This window comes from Guillardia theta (genome assembly GCF_000315625.1).
Source record: "Guillardia theta CCMP2712 unplaced genomic scaffold GUITHscaffold_177, whole genome shotgun sequence".
Taxonomy (NCBI): domain Eukaryota; class Cryptophyceae; order Pyrenomonadales; family Geminigeraceae; genus Guillardia; species Guillardia theta.
The window spans coordinates 31,975-41,324 of NW_005434499.1; the positions used below are offsets into that span (position 1 = coordinate 31,975).

Below are 9,350 nucleotides of genomic sequence, written 5' to 3' on the forward strand. Positions count from 1 at the left end.
CTGTCTACATTCCCCTCCTCCCTTCTACCCCATCTCGACCCATTTCTGTACCCCTATCTCCCTCCCGACTCCTCTACTTCTCCGCCACCCCTACCCCCATTCCGATTGTTCCTCCACTCTTGGTCCTAGGGGGCTCCTATGATTTCTAGGACCTAATCCTATCTAAATTCGGACGACCGTTCGGCCATGCAGTGTTGAGGCGCCGCTTCTCCTGCTTCCTCCTGCTCCTCCTGCTTCCTCCTGCTCCTCCTGCTCCTTCTTCCTCTTGCTCCTCCTTCTTCCTCTTACTCCTCCTGCTCCTCCTGCTCCTCCTCCTCCTTCCTCCTCCTTCCTCCTCCTTCCTCCTGCTCCTCCTTCCTTCTTCCTCCTGCTCATCCTGCTCATCCTACTGTTTCTCCTGCTTGTTACTGAACAGAATTTTTCTTGTCGCACATCAGCTCTTCCTTCCCCACCATTAACTGTTATGTCTATGTCGTTGCATTTCATGTGCAGCTCTCTTTCCCGTGTTGTTGTACTCTTCTCGACCATTCTCGTAATATCGGCGAATGCGGATAGCACACGACAAGCGCTGGAGAGCAGCCGGCAGACGTTGAGGAGAGTCATTCTACAAACTCTCGAGCACAAGGAGGGTAAGGTCCGAGGGTTGGAACGCGAGAGGTTCCATCGATCCCTGCGGGAGCAGCAGCTGGCGAGGGAAGTCAGACAGCTCAAACAGGCGTACCTTCCCTTTAAGATGGCGTCAGGGACAAGACTGGACGAAATGGCTGGAGCAGAGCTGGTGGGGGTGAACCCCTCGAGCCTCTTCGACGTAGGGGACGCCATAGGAGACGGAGGAGTGGTCATCGGAAACATCTCCGTGGATGGCGAGCATGTCCCAGTGTACGCGTACACAGCAGAAGGAAACAACAACACGATAGAAGTCATCGGGGTAGGAGAGATCGTCGTGGGAAACCTCTCTTCCTCCAGGAAGTACATCAGGACGCTAACTTGCGCACAAGTCGCTGCCGTGGCTAACGATGCGGCGGATGATCCCGAGGCTGAGGTCAGGATCTGTCGCTTTGTGCAGCAGCACTGCGGTCCTCATGGAGGGCTCGTCAACTACCTGGTGAGAGCATGAGAGCCTGTGGGGCTGGCAACTGACCTTTCGCCTCAGGAGCTTCCATACTGCTTCCTCAGACGCGTCCCCCAGGCAGGAGCGGTGCTGCTGCTTGTTTGGCTGGCGATCCTCTTCGTGTGGTTGACCGCCCAGGTCAACTTCTTGATCCCAGCGTTGAACACGATCTCCGACCTCTGCCAACTCCGTCAGAGTGTCGCTGGAGTCACTTTTCTCGCCTTCGGCAACGGTTGTGCCGACCTCTTCAGCATGCTGGCGGCCACGTTGAGCGGGCCTTATGGAATGGAGCTGGCAGTCGGGGAGGTGCTGGGAAACGGCATGTTTGTGTTCTGCGCCGTTCAAGGCATCATCGCGATCCTGTCGCCCTTCAAGATGCACAGCGGGGAGTACGTGAGAGACTGTCTCTTCTACACCATCTCAATCTTCTTCACCATGATCATCCTGGTGGACAAAAAGATCGACTTCTACGAAGGGGTCGCATGCATCCTCATCTACGTCTGCTACGTGCTCACCGTCCTCTACTTTGATCACCTCCTCCCGCTCTTTGGCATGGAGCCCATCGGGAGGGAGGAGCAGGAGGTGGCGCCCCAAGACGCTGAGAGCAACGGAGACAAGGGCAAAGTGAACTCTTCCGCTCACTCTGCGGACACGCAGAAGCGACTCACCTTCTATGAGCGGCTGCTGGACTCGTCTGACACTCCTTCCCAGCTCTTCTTTCGCTTCATGTGGCCCTTCGACGAGGATCTCTCCTCGGTGCCATGGTACAGGCTGGTCCTCGACCTCATCGCCGCTCCCATCGTCATCCTCCTCAAGCTGACTGTGCCGATAGTAGACAAGGAGCTTCCCAACCAGGGGTGGATCAGACCCGTGCTGTCGGTTCAGATGCTCTTCTTCCCGCTGATGCTCATCACCTTTGTCCTCTTCCAGGAGGGCCTTCCCAAGGAGATCTACCAGCCCTCCTCCCTCCTCCTCATCCTCTCCGTCGGTGCCTTCATCGGAGTCCTCCTCTCCCTGGCCACCTACATCGCCTCCTCAGACAGCTCTCCCCCTCCCTTCCATCGCTACATCGGCTTCGTTGGCTTCGGGGCATCTCTGGTGTGGATCTACATCACAGCACGAGAGATCGTCAACGTCATCCTTGCCTTCGGCGTCGTCTTCGAGTTCGGCAGCCTCATCCTCGGCGTCACTATCCTCGCCGTCGGCATCGGCATGCAGGACCTCGTCACCTGCGTCGGGGTCGCTCAGGCGGGGCTGCCGGCCATGGCAGCTGGGGCCTGCGTGGGATGTTCGCTCATGAACATCCTGCTTGGGCTGGGGCTGTCGGGGATGATGGGGACGATGATGATCGAGAGCCCCTACAGGCTCTACATGTCTGTGCAGCTCCTCTGCTGCCTCTCCTTCATGCTCCTCTCCGTACTCCTCGCGGTTGCTCTCATGGCTCTCAACAGGTTCCAGGCTGGGAGGATCTTCGGAAGCTCGCTCCTCCTCCTCTACATCGTCTTCATCGCAACCTCCGTGGGCATCGACATGCTCGGGCAGAACTTCGCCGACAGTGACGTGTCGCAGCAGCTGCACCAGGCGGCAAGGAATACGATCCTCACGTACCGGAGAGGCTGAAGGCAAGAAAGGAAAGGAGGAGAGACCAGCAGCAGCAGGAGGGCTGGGGGAGGTAGTAATTGAAGAATGAAATGAAGGTAAAGAATGTAGGTTAAGTTACATTTGAAACTCAATAACAAATCGCATAGTATCGCCATCATACATCGTCTTCCTCCCTCCCTTCCCTTCCTTGCGCGTCACTTCTTCTTCTTCCCCTTCTTCCCCTGTCCAATCATCAGCATAGTCTCATAAACTCTCCTCCCTTTTCCTCCTCCCATTACTCCTCCTACACTTCGCCCCATCCCTTCCCCATCCCCGCTCCCCTTCTCCTTTTCCTACTCGACTTCCCACCCACCTTCCTTCTCCTCCTCCTCCTCCTCCTCCTCCTCCTCCTCCTCCTCCTCCCTCTCCTCCTCCTCCTCCTCCTCCTCCTCCTCCTCCTCCTCCTCCTCACCTTGGTCTTCCCTCCTTTCTTCCCCTTAGTCGCCTTCTTCTTCTCTGCCAGCACCGGGTCGGGTATAAGGTTCCAACCGGGCCTGGGAAGCATCTCGAGACACTTGGCGTACGACCTGAGGTGGTTGTGAGGTGAGCGAAGCAGCCAAGAGGGAGGAGAAGAGGAGGAGAGGGGAAGGGGGAGGAGGCGGAGGAGGAGGATGAGGAGGATGAGGATGAGGAGGATGAGGATGAGGATGAGGATGAGGAGGGGGAGGAGGAGGAGGAGAATGAGGAGGATGAGGATGAGGAGGATGAGGATGAGGAGGAGGATGAGGAGGGGGAGGAGGAGGAGGAGGAGGAGGAGAACCTGTCTTCAGGCACAACGAGAGCTTTCTCGATGACGTTGAGAGGACAGGAGATCTTGGTCTTGGCAAAGGCTCTCTTGATGCGATCGACTTCGGTGAGCTGAACAGCCCGAGAGGAGACGGCGGAGGAGGGGCGGTCAGTGCGAGGACGAGCCGAAAGCTGTCGGACTGTAGGCGCCTGCGACTGCCTGTAGCAAAGGTGAGACGAGCAGGGGGGGGCAAGAGAGACGAGCAAGGGAGTGAGGGGACAAGCATCAGGTAAGCTGATTGACAGCGAGTAGGTATACTTGAGCGGCGGAGGCAAGGGGGGAAGTAGGAGCGAGTGGTGGAGTGCAGGAGGAGAAGTAGAGGAACAGAGGTAGAGGAAGGGAGCAGGAGAAGTAGAGGAACAGAGGTAGAGGAAGGGAGGGAGGAGAAGGGCAAGAAAGGAGAACCTGTAGGACGAGGTAGGGCGAGAGCTGTGCGGAGAGAAGAAGCCATGCAGCTGGATGTGTTCCCCCTTGCCTTCCCCCTTGCTCTGCTGGGGGATGCCCTTGGCCTCGTCGTAGGCTGAGATGTGGGCGGCAACTCGGGCCCCAGCCGTGTGCGGTCTGGAGGAGGAAGAGAAGGTAAGGAGGTTCTTGTTGGAGGGCGAGCTAAAGAGGTGGTTCCCAGCTGGATCATGACCTGCCAGCCGAGCTGAGATGGGCCGAGCTAGTGAGTCCTGGGGCCAGCCCGCTGGTGTGTAGGCCTGGCGCAGCCCGTCGTAAGGGGATTTGAGCTGGGGGACCTTGAGGAACTTCTCCGGGAGGGGCTGTGCGGGGATGAGGTCTTCGATGACCTCGACTCCCTCGTCGTCGGAATCCGAGTCGATGCCCGAGTAGACGGTCGGAGAAGAAGGAGGATGTGCGCTGGCCTTGGCCGAGGGCTGGAGGGATGGAGGAAGCAGGAGGGAGGAGGAGGGAGGAGGAGAGGATGGATAGAGAGGAGGGAAGGGAGAGGGAAGAGGAGCGCGAAGAGAAGGGATTAGGAGCCCGGAGGGAAGGAGGAAGTTGAAGAACGAAGGAGGGGAGAGCGTCAGAACCTGGAAAGCAAAGGAAGAGATTCAGTCTCACCGCTGTGGAGGACGTGGGTCGGGCATGTAGGCTGGCCGTCTGGGAGGCAAATCGCACGGACTCCTGCCGTCGCGCAACCTCCTCCTCGATCTTGGCTCGGTTCATGGCCCACCAGGCCATCGCCTCCTGCACTTCCTTCTCGGACCTTCTCTCCATCTCCTCCTCCTCACGCTTCCTCAGCCACAGCTCGTGGACTGGAGGCACAGAGTTAACAGAAATGGCACGACGAGAGAGACAGGAGAGCTGGACGAGAGAAAATGGAAGGAAGGAGGGCAGGGAAGGAAAAGGAGGGAGGGAGGGAGGGAGAGGGGAAAGAGAGAGCAGGAGAGAAGAGAGGAGAGAAGGGGAGAGAAGGAGAGGTAAAGAAAGGTATGCAAGGGAGGTGGGGAGAGTTGGCACGCACTCTTCTTGTCTTGCTCAGTGTCAATGAACAGCAGCCCGTCATCGAGCATGGGGCTCTTGTGCATCGCCGATCGCTTCTTCACCGCCTCCTCAGCTGCCCGGATGGAGGATAAAGGGATACCCTGCCGCAGCATCTGAGACAGACGAAGGTTCCGCATCTTGAACTCTTTGATCCTCTCAGAGGGAGGGATCGCCTTTAGACCCTCTTGCGTGCTGTGAGGGGCTCGAGGGGAGTCGGTCTGCTGCAGCACCGCTGCTGCCTCTGTGGGCAGGAGCTCCTGCTCCTGAAAGCTGGAGAACCTCCGCTCCTTGACCCTCATGGAGGGCGCAGAGGCAGTGGAAGGCTTCGGCCTGGTGGGGGAGGAGGAGGCAAGAGGTTTAGCCGCTGGTGTGCTATCCTTGAGGACGGCGAACGAATTGCCTTGAGGGTTCTTGGAGTTCTTTTCTTGATACCAGGAGTAGACTCGCTCGATCTGATTCTTCCGCATGCCAGCATTCTTGGTGAAGAGACACTCTCGAAGCATCGTCCTCACAGCAGCGAAGACAGCCTGGTCGTACTTGGACGGCACCTGACCCTCCCCGCGCATTGACGCGTCGAAGGTTTCCAGGGCGTGCAGCATCTCCTGAAACATGGGGTTTGTCTCCAGGAACGCATCTTTGAGCGATCTCAGGTCTGGAGCAGCGGTGATGGCCTCGTCGGAGAGAACCTTCACGTTCTTGTTGGAGTTCTCTATCAGCTCGTCGAGCTTGTCCTTGCGAGCATCGGGGGCGACGCCGAAGGATGGCGTCGGAATGTTCTTCTGCAGGTACATGGCGACTTCTACTTCCTTGCCCAACTCGTGCTTGCAACAGTTGCTAACATCTGAGAGCAGGAGTTAGAGCAAGAAAGTCGTCTGGATCAGATGCTAGTTAGAGCAAGAAAGTCGTCTGGATCAGATGCTGTCTGCTCTGCTCGTCTCGCCCTCCTCGCATGCACCAGCATGAAATTCTACACATCTCAACGTTGCGCATCCTACCTGCCCAGCTATTTTCCTCCACACTTGGCTGTTTCTGCACCTCACGTTGCTACCTGATCCCACTTTCGGACATTGTCCTGAAGCTGCAGGTCCTTCTGTTCCACGTATCATCCTCGTCGTATCATCCTCATCCTCCTGCATGTTCTATCCATCCATCTCGCCCTCCTCATCCGTACACTCGCCCTCTCCACAAGTCCTCTCCACCTCTCCTTCCCACTCCCCTTGCAAACGTCTCTCGTCCCTCCTCTATCCCCTCGCTCTCCCCTCTCTCCCCTCTCCTCTCTCCTCTCTCATCTTTCTTATCTCTCCTCTCTCCTCCTCTCCTCCTCTCCTCCTCTCCTCTCTCCTCCTCTCTCATCTGCCATCTCCCTCTCCCCTCCGCTCTCCTCTCCTCTCATCTCATCTCCTCTCATCTCAGGCTCGTTCCTCCCTGCATTCCTTCCGTTGCCGTTTCATGGCCCTCGTCCCCTACTTTCGGTTCCCCTACCAGTGACACCAGTACCCCTATTTTTCTCATTGAAAGTACCCCCTTTTGCCGATACCCCATCGAGGTCTGCGGTGCAAGTGTTTCCAGTAGGGTGGGGTACTTGAGTTGGAGGCGGGCCAACCACACGTTGTGACGGGGAGGCCGCCATGGCAAGAATGCGAGAAAAGCAAAGAAAGGAGGGAGAGGGAGAAGGACAGGGACAGGGACAGGGACAGGGACAGGGACAGGGACAAAGACAGGGACAGGGACAAAGACAGGGACAGGGTCGGGGACAGGGACAGAGACAGAGACAGCGCGAGGGCGAGGGCGAGGGCGAGGGCGAGGGCGAGGGGGGGGCGAGGGAGGAAGGGAGAGGGAATAAGCGATCATGGTGAGAACAGAGAATGGAGGTAGTGATGGAGATGGAAATGCTGTGTGAAATTAGCTTCGAACGATACTAACCACAAAACGTTTAAAAAAGTATGTTCATGCGGGTATGATAGAACAGGGCTATTGCCGTCAGAAAGACTGTCAACGATAGCCTTTCCCTGGTCTATCGGAATTGCTTACCGCTGCTGACTTAGCTTGCAGTTCCCAAGGTGTACAAAGAGCCTTCTTGAGGAGAGGACGCAGCCATGCAGACTGAGCTGCTTATAACCGGGGGTATCCTCTCAGTGGTGCTCTCTGCTGTGTTTGCTGCAGTCTTCAACCCTCTTCCTCCCAAGCCAGGCGTCGTCGGGATCGACTTAGGCACTACCTACTCTGTGATCGCTCTCTTCCATAATGGGTCTGTCGAGGTCGTGCCAGACAAGCAGGGCAGGAACTTGACCCCGAGCGTCGTCGCCTTCCGCAACCAGGAGGTGCTAGTGGGGTACGAGGCACGCGAGTACGGCAAGCTGCATCCTCGCTCTGTCATCTTTGACGCCAAGCGCTACATCGGGCATCGGTTCAACGAGGAGACGGTACAGCATGACCGCAAGCTCGTGCCCTTCGACGTGGTGGACGTGAACGGCAGCGCGTTCATCCAAGTGGAGGTCGGCAAGGAGAAGCGCGTGATGTCGCCGGAAGCCGTCGGAGCTCATGTCTTGCGCAAGATGAAGAAGCAGGTGGAGAACTACATCGGTCGCCCCGTGCTCAAGGCCGTGCTGGCCGTCCCAGCTGACTTCACGGAGGAGCAGAGAAACGCGACTATCGAAGCTGGACGGCAGGCGGGGCTGGACGTGCTCAGGATCATCAGCGAGCCCACGGCCGCGGCGCTCGCCTACGGGCTTCAACAGATGCCCGCAGCCAACATCCTGGTGTACGACTTCGGAGGAGGGACTCTAGACGTCAGCCTTCTGCGTTTGGAAGGAGGAGTGTTCGAGGTGGTCGCAGCCTGCGGGGACGAGCATCTTGGGGGCGAGGACTTCAACGGGGAGTTGCTGGAGTACCTGCTCGCTGAGTTCAAGGAGCAGTCCGGACTGTCGGCTATCGAGAACTCCGCGGCTGTGGACATGCTTCGGCACGAGGTGGAGCAGGCGAAGATCTCGCTCTCCTCTTCCTCCGAGGCCACAATTGCGATCCACAACTTCTTCCAAGGGCGCGAGTACAGGAGGACGCTGAGCCGGGTGGAGGCAGAGAAGATCTGGGGAACCTTGTTCCACAGAGCCATCTGGCCGGTCGAGCAGGTGCTGCAGCTGAGCGGGTACGAGAGGCATGAGGTCGACCAGATTGTGCTGGTCGGGGGGACGACGAGGGTCCCGCACATCCGGCAGATGATGAGAGACTTCTTCAGCAAGGAGCCCAACTGGGAGGTAGACCCCGACCAGGCGGTGGCGTGGGGGACGGCAGTGCAGGCTGGTATCCTAACGGATGCCAAGGGGATCAAGGTTGCGGCAACGGAGTACTGGGGGTCGGGAGCGAGGAAATGCGATCCTCTCTCACGGCCCATGGTGAAGGACAAGGAGCAGGCAGTCGTGTCGTGATGGACTACATGGCGAGCCCTTGTTTATGCTGCTGTGCTCCAACTCCTCCCCTCCTTCTCTCCCTCCTGTCAATGAAGCTTTCGTGCAATGCTTCTTCCCCGCGCCCAAACTTCTCACAGGCGGCAAGCTAGTCAGCCCTCGTACTCGTAGTCCATGGCAAGCGGAGGCTGCTCCATGTTGGGCTTCAGGTCGTTGTTCAGAACCTCCACATGCTCTGGATGGGGCCCGTATGCCTTGATGGTTGTCATTTGAGAAGGAGAGCAACAGAGGGGGGGGGGGGGGAAGAGGGGAGGAGGAGCAGCAGCAGCAGCATAGGAGGAGGAAGAGGAGCAGCAGCAGAGGAGGAGGACGAGGAGCAGCAGCATAGCAGCAGCAGCAGCAGCAGTATGGAGCAGCAGCAGCAGAGGAGGAGGAGGAGCAGCGATCTTCTCATACCTGCAGTGCCTCCTTGTCCTTTAGGTCCACAACGAGGGCATGGGTGAAGCCCTGCGCGCGGTCGGTGGTGAAGGTGGGCCCGAAGGAGATGGCGATGATTCCCGGGACCTTGCCTTACTCGCGCATTAGCCAGGAAGAGACGTTGAGCTAGGTTTTCACCTTTCAGCGCCTCCAAGTTGCTCTTGACTCTCCCAGCCACTGCAATCGCCACTGAGTCAGTCCCTTTCCCTCCTCGTCCCTCGCGCTGTCTAGACCCACGTCAGCAAGGGTAACTACCTTCGTTGCTTCTTTCTGCTGCCCTGTCCTCCCATTCTACCCTGCCCCCCACTTCCCAACCGCCTTTCTCCTCCTCCTCCCCAGCCCTTTCACTTCCCCTCCCATCCTCCTCGTCCTCCTTTTCTTCTTCGTCTTCTTCGTCATCATCTTCTTCTTCTTCTTCTTCCTCCTCCTCCTCCTCTCTCTC

General features: G+C 58.0%; 3 protein-coding genes across 3 annotated transcripts; 2 read left to right on the forward strand and 1 right to left on the reverse strand.

Annotated features, from left to right (window-relative positions):
* Positions 1-1,222: 1,222 nt before the first annotated feature.
* Positions 1,223-1,639, forward strand: GUITHDRAFT_51096 (hypothetical protein; the record flags this gene model as incomplete). Its single annotated transcript, XM_005820427.1, has 1 exon — positions 1,223-1,639. A coding segment is annotated over one exon (417 nt), but the record flags the coding sequence as incomplete, so codon positions are not given.
* Positions 1,640-2,817: 1,178 nt separating this feature from the next.
* GUITHDRAFT_156017 (hypothetical protein) lies at positions 2,818-4,220 on the reverse strand (the record flags this gene model as incomplete). The annotated part of the gene is made up of 4 exons (XM_005820428.1): positions 3,945-4,220; positions 3,513-3,698; positions 3,165-3,279; positions 2,818-2,934 (listed from the first exon to the last, which is right to left on the reverse strand). Coding segments are annotated over exons 1-4 (557 nt in total), but the record flags the coding sequence as incomplete, so codon positions are not given.
* A 2,903-nt stretch (positions 4,221-7,123) lies between these two features.
* GUITHDRAFT_158899 (heat shock protein 70-like protein) lies at positions 7,124-9,016 on the forward strand (the record flags this gene model as incomplete). Its single annotated transcript, XM_005820429.1, has 3 exons — positions 7,124-7,151; positions 7,191-8,356; positions 8,912-9,016. The coding sequence occupies 3 exons, from the start codon at positions 7,124-7,126 to the stop codon at positions 9,014-9,016; spliced, it is 1,299 nt and encodes a 432-aa protein (XP_005820486.1).
* Positions 9,017-9,350: the final 334 nt, after the last annotated feature.